We start from the raw sequence: 21,975 nt of genomic DNA, 5'->3' as shown, positions 1-21,975 counted from the left end.
TGTTGAGAGGGGCAGCCCTCAAAGCTTAACCACAACTGGAAAATACTATGTGCAGACAGAACATGCAGAGGAGGTGCTTCCCTAGGTTGCCCAGCCTTACAGGTGACTCCATGCGATTCTGTGGACACATGCTTGCAAAAGTGGATTGAGATGTGCTCCACTGCCATCTGCCAGGAGAAAGAGGATTGCTGAAGGAACTAAGCAGGTAACTGGGGCAAGAAGCATTTTGATAATTAGAACTGAAGGAGGAGTCAGAAAGCCAGGCTGCAGAGCCAAGCGTGGCTCTACCCTCTCTCCTCTCTCCAGTGAATCACCGTAGCACCTGGATGCAAAGGGTCAGCAAAGTCACTGCCTGCCAACTGTTGCTCTTCTGCTTCCACTGGAGCAGAATCAGAATCACAAAGAGATCACAGCTAACTGACAGGCACATACTCTGCCAGGCTCAGTCCCCAGAGCCTCTGGTTCAAAGGGATGATAAGGAGTGGATTGCCAAAGAGAACAGACATCCCCTCTTCTACTGGCATGGTCGTTTTTCCTCCCAACTTATCTTCTGATTTTTAAAAAATGTACAATGGTATAAAGAGTGAAATGGGTCTACTTTCCTAGCAGCTCAGGCAACACTGTCTTTAACCCTTGTAAAAAATACTCTCATTTTCCCATTTAAGCGTCCTCATGGGAACAGAGACTGCAATGCCAGCAGCTTTGCGTGCTTGACATCTGCTCCTACAGCAATCACATAGAGTCAGATCACCCACAGAGTATTCTTGGAAGGAAAAAGGACAGAAGTCCTCAGAGAGTGATTAACCCCAATGGTGAGGTGACGGCCATAAAAAGGGACCTGGCGTATAGAGTAACAGAAGGACTCTTAGCCTTATAGGATTACAATGCCAAGCAGAAGGTGCACCAATAAATCAGGCCCCTGAAGCCTCAGGGTAAGATCCACAGAAGTGTGCCACTTTCTGCCCAATAGGAACACCACATTTGTACTTCCTCAGTGCAGCACATCTCCCAGCCGGAGCATACCAAGCTACTTGTGAAGCGAGAGACAATCTCAAAATAACTTCTACGATAGCACAAAGATCAACCAGTCAGTGTCAGAATTGCCCAGGCAGAGGGACAGATTTAGCTTTCTGGGATCCAAAAATTCAACACTACCTGTTCCTAAACAGCAACACATTTGCAATACAGGCATGAGAGCTGTGACAAATCCATGCATATACATTTTAGAAACTAATTTAAAAAAGATTATTCAGCACTGAAATATAGCGCTAGGGTGTTTCCCCACCAGTAGAATAATATTTCAAAAGCCTGCCTAGATCAGAGCAAGTCTATCCTATCCAAGTCTCTGACGTGTACTGTACTGCAACTGTATTAAGATGTGACCTCAACAATCATGATAAAAAGGGAAAAAGCTCCCAATTATAAACAGAACAGCTCCAAAAATATCTGACAACATTGCTCAAAAGTTACATGGATTTATACTTACGCAGTGTAAGTCGAAATTTATATATTTTTTCTTGTTCATGAGATACAAAAATACTACATATGAGCACCCCCAAAACTGTACTGTATGATCCTTGATGTTTATTTTAATTCATGGTGGTATATAATTTATGCAAATGACATTCACATGTTTTCTGTATCAAAGCCTATCTCCCCTGTTCTCATCTGTTTTCACTGTTCAATAAAACACAACATGAAAATTAAAGGCGGTAATTTCTAGCCATCTTGATGTGTACCACCCAAATACACACTTCCGGCATGTAATGAGCTGGTTAATGAGTGGAAATGCTTGACTGAGCTTCCTCTACTCATCAAAACACATTTCTAACACTTGTTATATCCACATATTGTCAAGTTGTCATCTCATACTGAATTCCAACCTCAAAAGAAAAAGTGACAAAGTATGCAGCTGTGTTGTATTTGTGTCATATATTTTAACATGGAGAACTTCTTCACACCCTTGTCTAAAAAGGCTGTGCTTTTCCACTTAGTTTTCTTGATAGCCAATAATGATGGGAAAGAGCATGGCTCTCCCTGCCATGACAGTGTTCCAGCATGAATGATTCAGTCCATGAGCCAGATACAGCATCAGGTTATCATTGTGACAGGAAAGTCACAAGAGCTCCATTTCCAGAAAGCAAAAATGTGGGCTAGCCTACTCATCACTAAGCATTTAGACAAGTAAAAACACATCTGTTCTCCCATGGCTTTGGGATGTAATTATGTCCTTTGGTATATCTGAGTAGATACCCCAGTTACAGCTATATATTTGTGATACATGCTTTTCTTTTCATTTTTAAATTGATTTGTACTGTGTTCCATCCTAGGTTGCTCCTAGAGGAAAAGTAGAATCTTATTAAAAATTAAACAATAATAATATAAGGAGATGATCATAATAATAGATGGGATGATGCCCAGAGACATATACATCATGTTGCTTGTATAACAGAGAAGAGTTTCTTAGCTTCCTTTACAGGGAACTTCAGTGCTTTTAGTGGGCTAGTTTAACTCTAGGAACCCAGAAGTTCTCGATAACTCTCAAGTACTCAACAAGCATGTAATATGACCAAGCGAAGCGTGCTACTGCCTTTCTTCTATTTCAGTTCTCAGGACCTTGCAGCCATACCTTCTTCAGCTTGTCATTCTCCTCCATATATTTCTTGGCTGCATCACTTGCTCCTTCTGCCTGCTTCTTGAAGGCTTCATTAGAGGCCAGGATAGTAGCGTGCCGAGAAATTAGAGTGATCAGTCGTCTCAGCAGGCTGGAAAGACAAAAAAATTGGTTAAGCCAGGGGCTCTCAAATTGACTTGACACAACAGAGAAGAAATAATACCAGATCAACCTTTGAACCTTTTCCTAAACATACAGTTGCTATGTGAGTTATAGAACTAGTTTCTGACTGCAAAATAAAAATGACATTTCTCAACAGATGCTTGAATTGTCTAAAGGTAGAGCCTGGACCCCTTGCATTCTACTTGGAACTAAGCTGATCATTCCTTAGAGTTTTGCTAGACAGAAAGAGGCCTGGCTGGTGGGTAAGCGGTCTAATGGATGAGACACTGAATTCAAACCTCAACTTAGTCAACCTGCTAGGAAAGCTGATGCCTTGACTCCCAGTTTCCAACACTGACACAAGACAGGTTAGATACTGAAAGAGTAGGAAATGAGGAGCATGACTTGCCTTACTCAACATAGTATAATTTTAGACCTGAATTCTGTGCTGTATCCTTCAAGTGTACATTGTCCCCACTCTCAGAATAAAATGGGCGCACTGTGTCTATAAATAAGACAGAAGAGTTTCCTGGGCATATTTCTGGAGGATAAAACTAAATAATACAGGAGATGACAAGTGCTCCAGGAGTCACTAGAAAGAAGGCTGCTGAGAATTGGATTCCTGTTCACTAAGCAGAACAGAGGAGGAGGTAACTCCCACGAGGGTCTGTATTTCCCAAATTTGTGATAAGCTTACCTTACACTGGACCAGGTTATTGGTTCATGATATTCAGCTTTCACCACCCTTAGCCTACCCTGACAGCAGCAACTCTCCACCCTTCCCAGCCCTATCTGGAGATATCGGGAATTGAGACCTTGAGACCAAGAAGGTGCTCTACCCTCAAGCTACATATAGCTTTTCTCCCTTAAATGCCCACAGGTGGAAACCAGAGACATGTTTGTACCCAATCCCATCAATCAACTCTGAGAAGCACTTGAACAGCAAAGACCTTTTAACCGCCCGCTGCACTAAAGTTTAACCCTGATAAACAAACTAAGGTAACCAAGAATAAGTAATAAGCATCAAGAATAATGGGAAGTGTCAACCAAAGCTCTACTTTAAGAAAGGACAGCAGCAAACTAGTGCAGGAACAGCTCTATTGGACCAATGCTACCAGTCATTCACACTTTGCTCACATTGATAGAGTTGCTGATGGGAGTCTCATCCAAGGAATCTGAAAATCCCCCCATTGTGGCAAGTCCAAACTCATTAGGCAACTTTTCTGACCTTCCCAGCAATTAGATTGCTCTCATGGTTCTTTTCCTTAATCAGGATTTACTTCCAGCTGTAAAATGCCTTTCTTCCAAGGAAGTCACAATGGTTTACATGGTTTTTGCCACTCTCTACACCTTTTATCCTCAAGAAACCCCTGAAAAGTAAATTATGTTGAGAGATAGTGACTGCGATGAGCTTCATGGCTGAGTAGGGATTTGAACTTGGGTCTACAGGAGTCTGAAATAACAACAACAACAACAACAACAATATATTAAATTTATATGCTGCCTGACTCCCTGTGACTCTGGGCAGCTCCCAGCAACCAGTATTGCCTTGGAGAGGAACCTATATTATAAACAAACAACAAACAGGTAACCTCCATATCTCTCTCCACTTTTACGGGAATCACTTCCAGGTGTAGAAGGTTGATTACTGCAAACAAAATGATTAAAATCACCCCCAGCATTCAAGTTATCTGTGGGACCGCCTCTCCCAGAAGGTATCTGTCTGGTCTGTCCTACCAGAGAAGATAGGGTAGGCACGCTCCAAGTCCCTTCCCTTAAACGCTGCCATCTTGTGGGTCCTTGGAAGCGGGCCTTCTCCACTGCAGCCCCTGCCCTATGGAACACCCTCCCCTCTGAGATCCAACAGGATCCCCCCACCCTTTCAACCTTCAGGAGAGCACTTAAGACCCGGCTCTTCCCTGAAGTGATGAGATCGGGTGAGGTCAGAGTGGGATGAGAATGCAGTGAGTGGCATCAGGGAAGTGTGGCTGTGATGCCAGGTTTTTCTGTTTGGGTTTTACTGGTTCCTGTGTTTTTATTTATTATGTTTTTATTGTTCTATGTATTGCTTTATCTTTGGATTGTAAGCCGCCCAGAGTTTGGCTTTAAGATGAGTGGCCACACAAATGTTTTGAGTGAGTGAGTGAATGAAAATAGATGCCACATGTGGGCCCCACCAGCCAAGACAGTCTGTGACAAGCAAGCAGCAGGACCCTCACACTCTGGCTTTAGAAAAGCCTCTCTCCACAAAAGGGAGGACAGGCTCTTGCTTTTTGATGGTCCTGTGGACTCACGAAAAGCTTACGAGTCAAAAACGAGCAGAATCAACTCAGGATCAGGGCAAGAATCCTGTTATCCCTCCATAATTATTCTGAAGAGGCTTGACACTCCCCCTTGCAGCAATAAGATATAGGTATGGAGCAGAAAAGCCACATCCAGTGCAACAGCTGATGTCAAGATGCAATGGTCTGCCCCTTTGGCCAGAAACACAGCGAAGAGACAGAATTCACAGCTAGCACCTCCCTCCCTTTTCTCCATCCCAAGTGCATAATCCAGCAGATCCCCTTTGAATGCAACACTGCATTCAGGCTGATTTACATGCCACAGGCATTGTTAGCAACCTTCTTAACTGTCTCTGCCAGCCAAAAGCAGCTACTGATTAAACCTAAGAGTTGGACAGGCAAGCTCCCAAGTGGGCATAGGGATCCTATAGTGCCAGCAAAGAGATAATTTCCTGGTTCAGTTGAGTTATGAACAGCTGCCATCACCAGCAGCAAGGCAGCAAGAACAATGAATGGCAAACATTGCTGCTTTTCTGAAACAGGGGTGGTAGAGAAGAAACTCTTGATGATTTGGAGTCTCGCTTACACAGTGCTTCTTGACAAATGCAGCAATTTCTATAAAACTGGCTAGGCCCAAGCCTAGGAAGATGCATTCCGTACTCCAAGCAGCCTAATCGCATAAATGCAATGCTAGGGTTACTATCGAAAGCGCTCAATATCATGGCTGATTCAGCTCAGAATTCTAGCTTGAAGGTCTAATGAATCTGTAGAGGAGCCTGCCTTTCTTTCTGAAAGAGAGAAGATGTAGTTCTGGTCTGCCACCCTGTGGCTTAATGGTTCACAGTTCCAGTTACTTCATGCAAAGTATGGCAATTAACAGAACAGCGAACAGAACATAGCAAGGCTTGATGGCAGATGTCCTCCAGGTAAGATTACATGAGGAGTTACCATCTGCTCTCTCCCTCTACCAGGACAATGTGGCATGGTGCCTACTGTTATGCAACAGTCATGTTTTTGTTGTTCTGCCAACTCTAAGTAACCTTGCAATAAAACAGGAATGCGCAACTTAGCTTTTGAACGGCATGATGGGGACAACATTCCAACTAGCATTGGATTAAACATAAACATGGCAATTTTGTTCACTTTTAATTTTAAATATAGTATTATTTCTAATGTTTCCCAATCTGTCATACTAAAAACAAAATCCAGTAGTAACTTCTGAAGGCTTTTGTGCCTACACCCAAGATTTTCAAAGACTACATGCTGAAGAACAAAAGGGAAAAAAATCTACATATGAATTCATCTGCCACTGGTTTATTTTTCATGCCATCTAAATATGCACAAATACCACTTGGGCTCTCCAAATGAGCCCGAACAAGCAAAGACATACACCCTAGTTTCCAGTCATATATTCAGCATCCAGAAATTTAAAAGAAATAGCATATATGCAAGGGTGAAGGCATATATGCACCTGTCTCCCTCATCCAAATGTTAAAGTTGGGAAATTCAGCTGCACTAAAAAACTACAACACTGGGACAATGCATCATTGTAGTACTTCCAAAAAAGAGTGATTAAGCGAGGTAGCATAAGATTAAAACTACAGGAAAATCTTCCCATGATTGGTAGCAGGCTTCCATAGTGTCAGAGGGGCTCTCATGCCAGAAAGTAGTAGTTGGGACAGATTCTATTTACTCTGAGAATTTCAGTTTCACCTAGAATGGTTCCAAGCATGAAAGCAAATACTTAATTCCCTGGGAGATCTCAGGAGACGGGCAGGTCATGGAATTATTTTATTTATTTATCTATCTATCTAATTTATCCCCGCCCATCTCCTCCCGTCGGAGGCCTCTGGGTGGTTTACAACCATCGATTAAAACCATAATAATACAAAAAGTAAAATACAGTAAATTAAACTTCAAATGGGCTTCGGTACCCAAAGTAAGTTGCTTGTCACAAAGACATTTTGCAAAAGTAGTCAGTCCACACTGTTTATCCAGTTCGCAAAAATCAACTTTATTACTTTCCTTTAAAAAAAAAAAAAAAAAATTCAGATGAACATTCCAGCAGACTTAATGGCAAAGTTAACCCCAGTACTTACAATCTGACTTTTTCTGCAATAAATATGGTCAGCACAGGGATATACAATATGTAAAAGTTGCAAAAAAAACCCAACCTACTGCATAATGTTCTATGAAACCGTAAAGTTAACTCATAGCACAAAAGATGGCATTCCAAGGAGATTTCTGACATATCCCTTCCACGAGGGCAGGCAGTCTTTCTGCTATCAAGTTCTGCATTTTTTTAGCATTATTTCTGGCACACAAGGTACTGTCACAACACCATCCTGCAACATTATTCCATGTTCCTGGGAAGAGACAGCTTTAGAAAACTTAGCACCTCCTTACATTTGTTCTATGCACCTCGTGAGTTGCCCACCCCGGCGTTGAGGCTGCTCTGCACATAAGGGATTAGAGAGCCGTTCGCTGATAAGAGGCCCTTGTAGGGATGCACAAAATATTCTGTTCATGGAACAACTAGTTTCAGACAGTCCAATTTCAAATCAAACGTGTGTATTTTAGATGCTTTGAAGCATATATAGAATGAAACAGGGCTGGACTGAAACACAGTTCTTTTTGGCAGAAGTGGTTTGGGGGAGTAAGAATAGGAAAAAGCTAAGACAGTGGCAGCAGCTGAAGGGAAGAAGGGAGTGAAGGTGCTGGAAAGACTGGAGGGCAGGTGGATCCATGGGATATGCCAGGCTGGAGCCTGTTCCATACAGCTGAGACCCCTGCAATAAGGAACAGGTGCAAAGACCATACGTTGGCAGCAGCTGAGAGAAAGGAACATGCTGGGAAGTGGAGAGTGCTGGTGGGATATACCATGCTGGGATATCACCAAAAGCTGATGGGAGGAAGAGAAAGAAGCTGCTGCAAAGATGGGTCAGGACTATGCCATGCTAGGACAACAGCAACAACACAAGCTGCAGCTAAGGGAGAAAAAGGAAGGCGATGGCGATCTGCTGTCCTTGAAGCTACTGAGGCAAGGAGAGAGGGGGGGTGATGCTCATCAGCCTTGACCTACTTGCCCTCAAAATTCCTCTAGGACCCTCTAGATTTTGTTTCATCCAAAACACAGAACCACCACATTTTGGTTTCTGTTCCTGCCACACAGCAACCAATCCAAAATGGTTCAGCAGAACTTCCAGAATGCAATAGTTTATTCAGAGTTTGAAAGAAAACGTTTCTCATTTTGTGCACACTCCTAAGACCAGATACCTTTCCCATGAACCTCTTTCTACCATCTGGAAGAACAAGGATTCCAAATAAAGTTTCTTTGGCAGCCTTCACCAATGGCCAAGTCATCTGAGAGTGATAGGAATTACAGCATCTGGAGGACTGCAGGTTAGGTAAAATGGTTCTCTAACCCTACTAACAAGAAGCTGGTCTTAAGAATGACACCAACCAGTTATACATGATGCAACATTACTGGGAGCATGTTTTGTAGCCACATATTTCCAATGCTACTCCAATTCCCTCCTGCTAAAAAGCTTTGCTACGACCACCTAACGAATAATCCAGCTCCCTCAATCTGGTCTGATTTAATGTGTTGGACATTAACAACCACTAGCTAGTACACTGGCTGGTGGATGATGGCCTCAAAAGTCTAGGAACTGCAAGGTTGGGAAATTAATTGGCTGAATTAATTTCAACAGTGCCTCCTTTCGGTACTCACAATGCCATCAGTAATGAGAAGCCAGCAATGTACAGGTTTCTTTGGGCCCGGAAGAGTTTCATATGAAAATGCTCCACAGCCCCAGGATTGTTCTGGAGGTTCACTTTCTCAGTCACATCATCGTATTTCCGGATCTCGCGAATGGCATCTGCAAGTCATGGAGAAACGATCAGACCATAAGATTCAGCTCATCAACCCCTTCGTGGAGTTTCAGATTGTTCATCGAATCCCAAATAATTATTATATGAAAACAATTTAATAAATACTACTTTAACTAATAGTACTATGAATACTAATTAGAGACAAGGCCACTCTCACTGGTGGCTGACCATCCCACCCTGGGTAACTCTGTTCTGCTGGTAGCCACCTCACCTTCAGGGCTAGGGACTGGCATGGAGCCCTATAGAGCCCCAAAAGATTAACTGACCCCCATCAACCTTCCATCATTTATTGACCACCTATTGACCCCCAGATATTTCCTGACTCCCTTTTGACTCCCAGCCATTTATCGACCCCTTGGATAATCCCATCAACCCTTGAGGGTTGATACGGAACTACTGAACTACATGCATAAACAGAGATAAGATTTGCTCAGAGAGTATGTGGAATATTGAAGCACATCATTTGGAATTACGGAACACAAACTACATGTGCACAATACAATTGCCCTTTAGGCTGATATGTATGTCCTGGAACATGTAGCCAAATCAACAGACAGAAACCCAGCCTGCAACCATTTTTGTTGTTGTTCAGTCATTCTGTGTGTGTCTTTTCATAGTGTGGCAAGTTACTGTCCTTGTGAATTTTTGAGCCTAGGAAGATGAACGCCTGTTACTACTTCAACCTTTCCTCCACCTGTTTGTATTGTGTTGGCATAACCTTAGGGTTCTATTTAATCCTGAGCAGCATACTGGCTGTTGCACTTTCTTCTTCCACCTTCAACAAGAGATTCCTCAAGTCCTCCTTATTTCTAATCTTCCAAGCAGCAGCAGCAGATCTGAGGTTGTGGTTGTTTCTCCCAGCAATCTTAACTCCAATTTCTATTTCTTCTAGTCCAGAGTTTCTCATGTTACATTCTGTATGTAATAAATGAAGTGACAGTAATCAAGCTTGGCGCACTCCTTTTCCAATTCTGAACCATTTAGTTGATTCATATTTCATTCTAATCGTTGCTTCCTGGTCATGAAATAAATTCTTCAATAGGCAGATGGGATGACTTAATATGCTCATGTTTTTAAGGGCTATCCATAATCAAAGCCAAAAGCAAACATAAATATCTTTGCTTTTTCATTATCCATTGGATGTCAGCAATGTGCTCTCTGATGCCCTGCCTCTTCTGAATCCACCTTGTACATCTGGCAGTACTTGTTGCATCTACTGTCGAAGTGCAAACTACAAAATCTTCAGCATTATTTTAGCCTGTGATAGAAGTGCAACTGTTCAGTAGTTTGATATTGAAATAAAAATGGATTGTTTCTGGATTCTTGCAACTGTTTTCCATACTTGCTTAAAAATGGCACAAATCACCTTGTAAGATTTTAAATACTATTTTGTTGGTATTTAATCAACTAACAGCAATATTTTAACTTCATTTTCCAGACTGCCTGGTTCTAGTTCAGTGATCAAATTTTATTAGATATCATTGATTTGGGGTCTTTTTGTACAGTTTTCCATATGTTCACACAATCTGTTCTTTTTACTGTCTTTCTCTAGTCTAGTAGAACCTTGCCTTGTCTTTTCTCATGCCCATCTTTGCATAAAAGTGCCCTTGATTTATGTCATGTGCTTAATTTTTTTGTCCTTCCCATTCAGTTGTTATTCTCAATTCATTTGTGTTGCTTATTTAGATGTAATTTTTTTGTCTTTTTTCCTTTCTCTGCAACTCAACATCTAGTTGGGCAAATTCTCCTCTGTTATCTATTGCCTTTTGTTTTCTTTCTTCAGCTGTTCCCAACTTATAATCAGATAGCCATTTTGTCTTTTGTTTTTTTCATCTGAAATATTTTTGCTTGCTTCATCTTTAAGGATGTCATACATTTCAGTCCGGAAATCATCTGGTGTTCTATTTATCAAATCTAATTCATTAAAATCTATTATTTTCCTTTACTGCATAATCATATGGAATACCGTTGAGGTTGTTATCTTGTTGGCCTGATTGTGTTTTCTTTATATTGTTATAGGTAGTCCTCACCAACAGCAATTGGGACAGTGAACTCCATCACTAAGCGATGTTGTCATAAGGCACGACATCATGTAACTGTGCCGACTTACAACGGCAGTTGCAGCGGTTCCACTTGCCACCATTAGGCAAATCCTGCACAGTCACAGCATCCCAGTCACACAATCACCATTTGCAACATCCTACCGGCTTCCCCACTGACTTTGCTTGTTGGAAGCCGGCACTGAAGGTTGCAAATGACAATCACGTGACTGCATGACACTGCAACGTCGTAATTGAGAGCCAGCTACCAAACACCTGAATCACATTCACATGACCATAGGGTCACTGTGATAGCCAGAACTATGAGGACCCACTAATGAGGACCCACAACTATGAGGACCCATCCCCTCATTCAGCACCATTGTAACTTTGAATGGTCACTGAACAAGTAGATGTTAAATGAGGACTACCTGCATTTTGTAAGAAGCAGTTTGTAATCTGGGACACAGTCAAGACACCAGATCTTGTTTTTGCTAACTAGTAGAGCTTGTCCATCTTTGCTTGCACAGCAGATGGTCAGCATGGACCACCTGATGATGGCCATGTATACAGGTAACTTTTATGTTGCTGAAAGAATATACTTCCTGTAAGCACTGAATTTTCCTGGCAGAACTTAATAGCCTGTCTCTTTCTTTCTTTCATACTCTCAGGCCAAATTTTCCTATTACTCCAAATGCTATTTCACTACCAACTTTAGCATTCCAGTAGTTGGTATACTGTCACCTTTTGGCACTTGAAGTTGCGTTAGACTGGTTCAGCTGCCACTTCCTCTGCATCTGTGGTTGGAGCCCAGACTTTGATCGCTATTATTGATTGGGTTGCCTTAGATTCACTTGAGGTCATTTTCTAATTTAGGGGGCTGTATCTGAACACTAACCGTGATCCTCTTTTGTTAACCTTGATGGTTATTCCGTTTCTTCTGTGCTTTTCTCCACAGAAGATGTGATGCTTCACTGATGTGAAGCGATGCATTTCAGTCCATGTCAATGTTCAGTCTTGACATTTCTGCTCTGAAAGTATCAAGTTTGCCTTGGTTCATGGATCTGACATTCTATGGTATGTACCAATGGTACATAGATGCTACAGCATCAAACTTTCCTTTTGCTTCTGGACAGGTCAGTAACTGGACATCTTTTCAGCTTCAATCCAGCCACATCATAAGCAGCAGCATTACTCATGCTTGCCCTCTGATCTTCCTCAGTAGCTGGTTGGATACCTTCTATCCTGGGGGGCTCATCTTCCAGCATCATGTTGATAGTCTCACTTGTGAGTGTCCATTTGATCTTCTTGGCAGAAATCTGAGGCGAGTTGCCATTTCCTTCTCCAGTGGATCAGTTTTTCCTCCTTCCTTAATTTCATACTTTCTTCCCCAACCCTCTTTATTTTTCTAGTATTTTCTGGAGCACAATATGCTTTGAGATTTTTGTTTTTTTCAAATCTTTGCAACTACCCTGTGAGAAAGCCCAGATGTTAAATGTTGGCGTAGCCATTTAAAGAGGCTGGCAGGATCAGAAAAAAAGGATCTTTTACAGCTAAACTCTGGATTCCAACTCAGCTGTAAACTGATTGCACTTAGGAATACTCGAAGAGTTATAATTCTGGATCTATTCAGGAACGCTATTAAGATCTGGCTATTCCACAAGGCATTTGAATATTAATGAGGGCTGCCTTAGCTACTTAACTAGGTTTTTGTTTTTACATTTCATTGAGAAAATGTATATATTTTGCTTGATTGCAAACTGCCTTGAGACAAGGAATTATCCATTTTAAAAACAAATCTGAAAAAAACTGAAATAAAGTTTTGCTCCCACTTCTTCATTACCAATGCTGGACTGGACGAAGCCCAAAGAATCAGAAGCAAGATGAGCTCTGGAGCAGCACCCCCCAGAGATTCATATGGCTTCTTCCCCATCAGGGTTCCACGTGTCCTCGAAGACCTGCCTTGCTCTCAGGCCGGGGGTTACTTTGTTTACTGAGCCCCTGGTGGTTTTTTGCAACTTACGGATGACTTTGTCCAGGAATACATGTCCATTTCTTCTTTCAGATTTTTTTTCTTTTTGTTTCATTTTAATTATGCAAGCCACCCAGAGACATTTGGGACTTGGGAAGCCTTCTAAATTTAATAAATAAAATGAACTAAGAAACACAAGTCCCTGATGGGATCCGAACAGAACTACACAAACGGGCACGGCTTCACGAATAAGTGGTAATAATAGTACTGTCAGCACCACCGTCCAATTGCAGAGTCTTCCACTTACCAAGAAACAACAAGACAAGGATGATTATGAGTACAACAAAGAAAGTGTTTCCATAGATCACCAGGAGCTGCACCAAACGGGACTTGAAGATTCTCTGCCACCTGTAGAAAAAATTCCAAGATTAAGGGAGGAAAAATGTACCCATGAGACTGCAATGCATATTACAACAGGGGTTAGCAGACTTTTTAGGTACTGGGTGCTGCCTCCCAAATCACTTAAAAATGGCAGAAACCTCATGATATACTGACAATTACACTATCAAGAAAGGAAGAGCAAGATCTTGCTCTTCTCAGATAAAATCCTGTAAAATTTTATGTGAGAACATCAGTATCTTATAGAATGTGGCTATTTATAATTTAAATTTATAAAGCTGCCCAACACACAACAACTTTAGGCAGATATATATTACAATCACAACCCAAGTAAATCAATTTTTAAAAAATAAAGGTAGTTATAATCAGGGAAACCAACAAATCCCAACCAAAATAATACAATCCCATTCAGGCAGGCATTAACCCGAGGCATGGGGGAAAAGCAGGGTTGGAAGTGTTCAAAACTCTAGGGGAATGCTATTCCAGAAGGAAACTCCACAAAAAGAAGGGACACCTTCTAGGTTCCATCAGATGGCATTGCTTGGGGACCCAAGGCATGCCCATTCTACAACAGGCAGAAACAATAGGAGAAAGGTAATCCCTGAGAGCCAGGCCCCATGCCATGAAGCACTTTGTAGGTGACAACCAGCACCTTGAATTGCACCTTGAAGCTCACCGGAATGCAGCTTACGCAGCAGTAGTGTTACATGGGTGTACCAAGGTACACCTATAACTGCTTATGCCACTGTTATCAACTGTAGTTTCCAAGTGGTCTTCAAGGGCAGCCCCATGTACAGCCCATCATAATAGTCCACATAGAAGGTGACCCCAGCATGAGTGATTACGAGAAAGGATTCCTGGTCCAGGAAAGAACACAACTGGAGCACCAGACAGATCTGGACGTAGACCTTCCTGCCCACAGCTGCCACCTCCTCTTTGAGCAGGAACTGTGGGTCCAGGAGACCTCCAAATTGCACACCAATGTCTGGGGGTGTACAACCCCATTCAGAACTAAAGATGGACAATCCAAGGCACCTTAAGAACCAGGAACACATGGTGACTCTGTATCATCAAGGTTCAACTTAAGTCTATTCATCCAGACCCCAACGGCCTCCAGGACAAGACCTTGAGTGTGTCATGTAGTCAGCCTGGAAATAGATTAGTGATAGTGTATTTCTATCAACCATTAGGCTTTAATACCCAAAATACCCAAGCTGAACAAGTTGGCCAGATTTTTATGGCGTTATTAAAATTTTCCTGTGGCAAAATCTGTACAGCTCTTTTCACACATAAGCATTTGCAGCACCAATAATGAGCTTTAGAAGCCCTGTCCTACATCCATGCTGGGGAAACTATTTCTGACCATCCCCCAGGCTCAGCCACTTAATAAACAGCTCAGCAACAAATGCATGGAAATAATTCTTTTCCCTCTTTTCAGTTATTAGTGTGATTCTGTCTAGGAGTTCATGTTTTCTTTTTATATATGGTCCTCAGTTACCAACAATTGGGGCTGGCAATTCCGTTGCTAAGGGGCACAGTCATAAAGGGAAACATCACATGACTGTGCCTGACTTATGACATCAGTTCCAGCTGTAGTGGTTAAGTATGACATCACACGGTCACCATTTGCAACCTCCTGCCGACTTCCCCATTGACTTTGCTTGTTGGAAGCCGGCCACAAAGGTCACAAACAGCAATCACGTGACTGTGGAATGCTGTGACCACTGTAAATGTGTGCCGGTTGCCAAGCACCAAAATTGCAGTTACGTGACCGTGGGGACGCTGCAACAGCCACCACATGAAGGACTAGTTAAGTCTCCTTTTTCAGTGCTGTCATAACTTCAGTCGCTGAATGAGTGGTTGGTAAGGAGGACTACTGCACTATGCATTCTTTTAAACTTGTAAGCCACCCGGAGTCTTTTCTTAGTCAGGTAGCCTCAAAACCTAAGTAATTAATACAAACTTGAGCAACTCTTTACCTTTAACACACAAACATATGCAGGCTGATTATCCCAGCCTCCTTCAGATACTTGGCAATAGTCAAAACTATATTCTCCTACCTGCGTTCAGGCATTAATTACTCTCACACATCCTCCCAAGTTCCTTTTTCGGCATCACTCCCTCTGCAATCTTCTGGAAACCAAGCCGAGCCTTGACCTACATTTTGTGGCTTTTGCATTTCTCAGCAGCCTAAGCCATCAAGATTCCCCAAGTCAGGGACCAGCACCATCCCACACTCACCCCCACAGCTCCTCACCTAGTTGCAGAGATAAAGGGTATGCAGAGGAGAAACACCAGGATGACTTCAGCATAAAGAAAAGTGGCCACAGCTGCCCACTGGAGACTCATCCTGGGAGTTTGGGAAGAAAACGCTCCGAGGAAAACTGATATTCACAGCTAGACAGGACTTTTGGCTGAAAGGAAGGGGGAAAAAAGGCTGTTAGAATACAAAATGTACAATACAAAGTATCATCCAGTAACCAAAGCACTCAACTAAAAATCAGTGCCAGAATTCAGTGAAGGAGGGAGATGTTTTAAACACAGACAAACCTGTGTGTCAAAAGAAAAGGAAAGAGCCAGCTAGGTTTACATAACACGAGTACAATAGTCTCAAGGCACTCTTATAACTCCTTAGGACAAGCTCTACATATCACCTCATTTCCACATTTATTTATTTATCAGTTTCATCACCACCCATCTCCCCCACAAGGAGGGACTCTGGGCGGTTTAGCAGCAAGGTCAGAACTAAGGAAAGAAGGGCGTTTTATTACACCATGCAAGAAAAGGAGAGCAGCTGCCCCTTTTTCAGCCAGGAATGGGGTACAAATAATCCTCCAAATTTTCACAGAAAGCATGTGAGGGTGAGGAGGAAATGAAAAGAGGGTCCAAAATCATTTGTGACAGATTACTGAGTCACATTAGTTCCCACAGAGAGGGATGCAGTTACAAACAGGAAGTCTGATGACCACTTAGACACCCCTCTCAGATCAAGGGCAGCAGAAGAGGCAAACACGGCTTCTGGTAAGGCCACCCCCCACTAGTGCTCTTTTCCTCCTCAGCAGACAAGCTCGCCAGGTATCCTTGTGAAGATCCGTCTGCTAGCAGATCGAGTTCTGTCTATAAATCACCAGTGGCCACACCTGCCCACCTCCTATGCAGGTGGATTCAGGCAAGATGCAGAGTGTTACACAGCTTCAGTGCTTGCACACCCCGGTTATATCCATTCCTAATTAAATTAAGGGGTTAAAAAAACTCCCAGATGCTGAACTGCAATTCCCAGCAGCTCCCGTTAGCACTAGCTATGGAAAGGAATCCTGGGAGATACAGTTCAACAACATAGGAGAACTAGTTTCCGGTCCCAGAATTACAGCAATCCCTCTGCCTTTTTGCTGTAGGTTTAAAATAAGAGTTAAAAGTTAAAGAATTAACTTTAACATTAAGAGTTAAAAGAATACAAATGGCAACTTTGTACAATACCCTCCATAGCGGGGTTTCTCAACCAGGGTTCCGCAGAGCCCTAAGGTGCCGGGAGAGGTCACTAGGGGTCTCCTGGGAGATCACGATTTATTTTAAAAATTATTTCAAATTGGGGCAACTTCACATTAAAGAGGTAAGCTTCCTTCTTTATTTTTAGTTTAAGAACACTGTTAATGCCTATACACAGGCCTACCCATGAAACGCATATAATAATTTCGTAACTTCTAGCCTATATTTGAGCCTGAATGTGCAGGGGTTCCCTGAGGCCTGAAAAATACTTCAAGGGTTCCTCCGGGGTCAAAAGGTTGGGAAAGGCTGCCCCATAGAGATGACAGGTAGCAGAATGCATGCAGAACAAGTTATAAACTCAAACAAAAACTAAACTCTCAGGAAAAGGCAATCTTCTGCCATAATGAACCTAAACTGAGGAGAAGGAGAAGCCACTTCTCTTGATCCACGGCAAAACTGCACCCACAGCCTCCTGATGAAAGTCTTAATCAGGGCAAAGCTCTCTGCCACCAACATCCAACCAGTTTGTGAGAAATCTTAATGGTCTGGAGCAGGTACAGGTATTATCTGAAGGCCCCACAATGTTTCTACATGACAACCTGCTAATTCCTACCTTGCCTATACTAGGTGAATGTAAGGTTTGTGCTTTAAAACTGCTGCTCTCCTTCAAGAATCAGGAAAGCAAAAATGGTGTTGCTCCTCAGATGGCAAGGATAATTTTCCCAGTCAGAAGACAAACTTGAGTCCAAACTGGTTACCAACCACCTTTGTGGCTTGATGCAGGCACAAGTCATCAATTGCCTACAATGAATGAAATGGTAGTTTACTTGCATTTCACTAAAAGTAAAGCGTGAACCAGCCACGTTCTTATAAAGGAAGGCATTCAGAAAGCTGGAAAATAAGGAGTGGGGGAAGTAGGGGAAAAAAAGGAAAAGGGTAAGAAAACAAAATGTGGTTGGCAGACTGGACAAGGGGAAAAGAGGGAAAGGAATAGAGAGCCAGTATAGAAGAACAAAAGTCACTAATAGCCCTTATAATTAGGCACTTAGAGGAGTTATCATTCACAAAATGGCCAACACAGGGGACATAGCCAGTTTCAAAGCAAGCATTTATAAAAATGCTAACCACCACCCGCTCTGCCTCCCCTCCCACAGGCACTCCCATTTACCCTAATATTTGCCTATCTGTTAACAAAGTGGAAGAGTTCCAGCAAAGAACTAAGTCACTCACTGTTATTTTTGAAGAAAGCTTAGGGGACCCACATGAAACCCCAAAGCATTCTTGGGGTGGTGGGGGAATGCGACTGGAGGCTTTATACACTGTACTGTAGTATTTTAGCTTCCCATTAAACTATCTTTTAAATGTAAACAAGATAGGAAATTTGATAGGTGCCAAGGAAACTATTTGCAGAATTTTTGTACACTTGGGCACCACAACAGAGCCCCAGGATGACCATCTGTCTTTTCTGTATGTGCTTATTGTATTAGATTCTTTCTTCAATGAGTTGAGCACCTTAGGAACGTGAATAACCAATAACTATGAATATTGAAACAATATATATTAAGGAAAAAGAAAGTAGGAGAGGGAAGATCTCACTGACAGAACTACATCACAAAGAGTTCAATGCAGAATCATACATTTGTCCCACAAACTTATTCTGTGGGCTGATTTTTTTTTCCTATTTGTGAATCTAGCAGAAATGTTCATCATGCATCTAAGGCCCCTTTCTCACTGGCTTCATCTAGAGAACACTATCTACAAAAAAGTAGCAACTTTGCAAAAAGAATATACTGTTGTTTGCCATTTGTACAGGCTAATGATATTTCATTAATCCAGAACAGCCATATAATCTTTCATTTCAAAGCAAGCTATGAAATGAAAGATTATATGGCTGTTCTGGATTAAGTTATTAACAAACCATCTTATATGGACTTCTGAGCCTGAAAAGAAACACAAATATATTTAAATAATTTTTTTAAAAGCTGGGTTGTGGAACTCAGCTGAATTGCAACTCTCCTACATTTACTAGTATAGAGCATGAATGCAACAAGCTTGCCAGCATCTATTTTCTAGTCCTCACAGGGCCCCAAGTAAGCAAGGCCAAAGAACTTGGGCTTTTTTGAGTTTAGGAATAGGATTTAGAAGTAAAATGGATAAAGGGGCTTAAGATATCACCTCTTAGGTCCCCCAAGCCCCACTCCCCTTTGGACTGCAGCTCTTAAAAGAGCATATATACAGTATAAAGCCTAGAAAACCCCTTCAAGTTACACATTCCTACCAAGAGAGTTTTGCAAATTGAGCAAGCAGGAAGGGAAATTAAAAAGTGTCTAACTCCCAGGGACAGATGAGGCATTGCAACAGCAGCACAAGTCCCTTACTCAAACATTTGGTGCAAAAAAAAAGAGAAAGAAATTTAAATCAGCATTTACTCCAGGCTGAGAGACATGCTGTCCTTTCTCTGCTGCCCACCTGCTTTCTTAAGGAAAACACTAGAACAATTATTTTTCATCAGTTTCACAGAAAAGCTATTTTAAAGAACACAGAGAAAGGATGACAAGATAAACACCTCCTCTCACACCTCCAGAGGCTGGAAGCAAACCCTAAAAGTTATGGCTGCACCAAACTTTCCCAAGTGAGTGAGGAAAGCTGTATGTAAACTTTAGAAGAAGAAAGTACTTATTTCATTCAACTTCCTTGCTACGGCTTTAACGTTATACTAAGGATGAGTTTGTTTTCTCAAAAATCCCACGGCTGACACCTCGGAGAACAAGTCAGATTACCACCTCCTGGAATTCCTTTGGAGCAGGGAGGAGATTGTTAACACTGCAGAACAGGCCTTCGCCTGTTACACACTTCCTTGCAAATACGCACGTGCACGCACACGCTCAGACTCCGAAGAGCCTCCTCAGCGCACCTCCCTCCCGCGCAGATAACCCCATCCTCGTTCACGCAGCCGCCTCCATATTAATGGCCCCTTTCAATGTTCGTTCCCCCTTCCTAGAATTTGCACTTGTGAAGGAGAAAAAAAGGTAGCTTGCTTCTAGGATGAAGAAAGAAGATGGCGAAAGCAAACCACAGGTGAAACCGAATTACGTTCAGGAGTGTTAAGGGAACAAATGTGGGGGTTTAAAAGCAGGGGTGCCTCGCCAGCCCTTGCAGGAGAGGCTCCTCCTTTTTTCCAAAATATAGGGGCCAACGCGCCTTGCAGAAGAAAGGGAAGGGACCAGAACCGATTTAAAGGCGGGAGTGCCTTCTTTCTAACAGAATTTTGCTTTCTTCCCAAACGACCAGTCTCACGGGCCTGTTCCCCCGCTCGGCGGGAGGGGCCCCATACATACCAAACAAGCCCCAAAACCAGCGCCCGCAGCTGAAAACTCGGCTACACGAAGAAATAGGAACGGTCCAAAACCCCGCCCCCTTAGTTGGGCGTGGTCTGAATGCTCCCTCCGCCCAATCGCGAGCAACTTCTCTAATCGAGAGGGGAGAGGGAGGGTAAAAGCGGAAGTTGCTCCGTCAGCTCCGCGGGCGTGGTTGTGTCGCAGTTTTCAACGTGGCTATTAAAACCAGGGGAGGGGAAGCTTAATAGAAAGCACTGCTATGATGGGAGATCTAAAGGAAGAAGGCGTTGGACTACAGCTCCCGTAACACCTTGTGAGCACGACTGGAATTGCAAGCGTGCAAGGCTGTGATAGCGGGCAGGCGGGGTTCCTTTGCTCTTTCCTAACCAGGCTACCGGGATTCCCTATTTTCCTCTTGCTCCAAACAAGATTGTCCTTCTCGCTCTCTCACTATCTTTTTTCCTTTAGGATCTTCCTCCGTTTCCTTTCATTCATTGCTCCCGTTTCCTTTCTTGAATAAAGTTTGACTTAAGGTGCTTTCAGAGAAATGACTGGTAGAATTGCCAATTCAGAAGCGGCTTTCGATTATCTGTATAGAACAACAATGCATCCAAGCATCTCAGTTCTCACATACATCAGATTTGAGTTATACGGAGCATAAGTATCTAGTTTTACTTCATGGTTTTTGCAGCACAGGGCGTGGGCCAAAGCCATGCATTGTTTTAGTTCACGTCCTGAACTTCTGCATTTTTTCTCTCAGCCGCTAGAAATTCATCAAATTTGACACGAACTGTTTTTCTGTTGCGCTCTTGACCCACATAGGAAAGTATCCGAGGTGGAACAGGAAATGAGCCTGGAAGAATTTCTGATACAGTAGTATGTTTCTTTTTCCTGTATCTGTGGTTCCTGCACTCAGATCAGAACCAAAATGCCCTTTTGGTTTTTTAAAGTGATACCGTGGACTTACAAAATTTTCGAAAAAATAGGGCAAGAGGAATTAAATGGAACTTTATTCATATAGGCCAATAATACCTTGCATGTCTGCTTTTTCATAATACGGATGGGTGGGGTGGGATTACTTAATTCTGCCTTTGATCTCATTATGATCCTTACAAGTGTTTCCAGTATTAAATAGATGCTATTATTTTAATGGCCTAAAGTGTTTTCCTGTCCGAGAAGCAATTATGGCCAGTGGCCCCTTTAAATTGACACCGGAAGTTGGATTGTGCAGCTCCACTTTATTAATGTATTTACAAATAGAATGCTGACATAGAGGCCGGGTTGCTAGAGCGAGCTTGAAGGAAAGAGACTTCAGGTTCCTGTTTGCAGCAGATGGCAGCACTCAACAGAAGTTCAAGAGGAACAGAAACAGATACACAATTTCAGCCCCCTTTACAGTAATGTTTTCTTCAGAAAATCCTGCGGAGCTCTCAACATCCAAGGACTGGGCAGACTTTTCCACCTGAATAAAAATACTTCGGGGAGGGTAAGATGTAGAAGCCAAGCCACAGGTTGAAGATTCTAATAGGAACGAGAAGGGTCTTTGGGGAGAGATGGGCACTTCTGTGTCCAGGGCATAACACATGGATGGTAGTGTCCCATGCTCTGCCCTCTTTTTCTTTCATTGGCATCATAGCAGACAACCAATTTGTAGGCATATGCTTGGAAAATGCCTCCTGAAAGCCCATGTAGTGCTCAAGATGTCAGACTAGAACCAGGGAAACCTAGGTTGTAGTCCACCCTTAGCCACAGGGTGTCTTTGGGCAGACATTCTCTCTCAGCCCATCCT

General features: G+C 42.6%; 1 protein-coding gene across 1 annotated transcript in view; it reads right to left on the bottom strand.

Annotated features, from left to right (window-relative positions):
- Positions 1–15,764, bottom strand: part of BCAP31 (B cell receptor associated protein 31) — a 38,589-nt gene extending 22,825 nt beyond the window's left edge. The window contains exons 1-4 of the mRNA XM_063294234.1: positions 15,620–15,764; positions 13,271–13,371; positions 8,792–8,939; positions 2,630–2,765 (exon numbers count right to left, since the gene is read on the bottom strand). Of these exons, the coding sequence (XP_063150304.1) occupies positions 2,630–2,765; positions 8,792–8,939; positions 13,271–13,371; positions 15,620–15,711 (477 nt within the window). The 5' untranslated portion in view covers positions 15,712–15,764. The remainder of the gene's footprint in view (positions 1–2,629; positions 2,766–8,791; positions 8,940–13,270; positions 13,372–15,619) is intronic.
- Positions 15,765–21,975: the final 6,211 nt, after the last annotated feature.

This window comes from Candoia aspera, chromosome 2, assembly GCF_035149785.1.
Source record: "Candoia aspera isolate rCanAsp1 chromosome 2, rCanAsp1.hap2, whole genome shotgun sequence".
NCBI classification, from domain to species: Eukaryota; Metazoa; Chordata; class Lepidosauria; order Squamata; family Boidae; genus Candoia; species Candoia aspera.
This window is presented reverse-complemented; position numbering and strand designations above follow the sequence as displayed.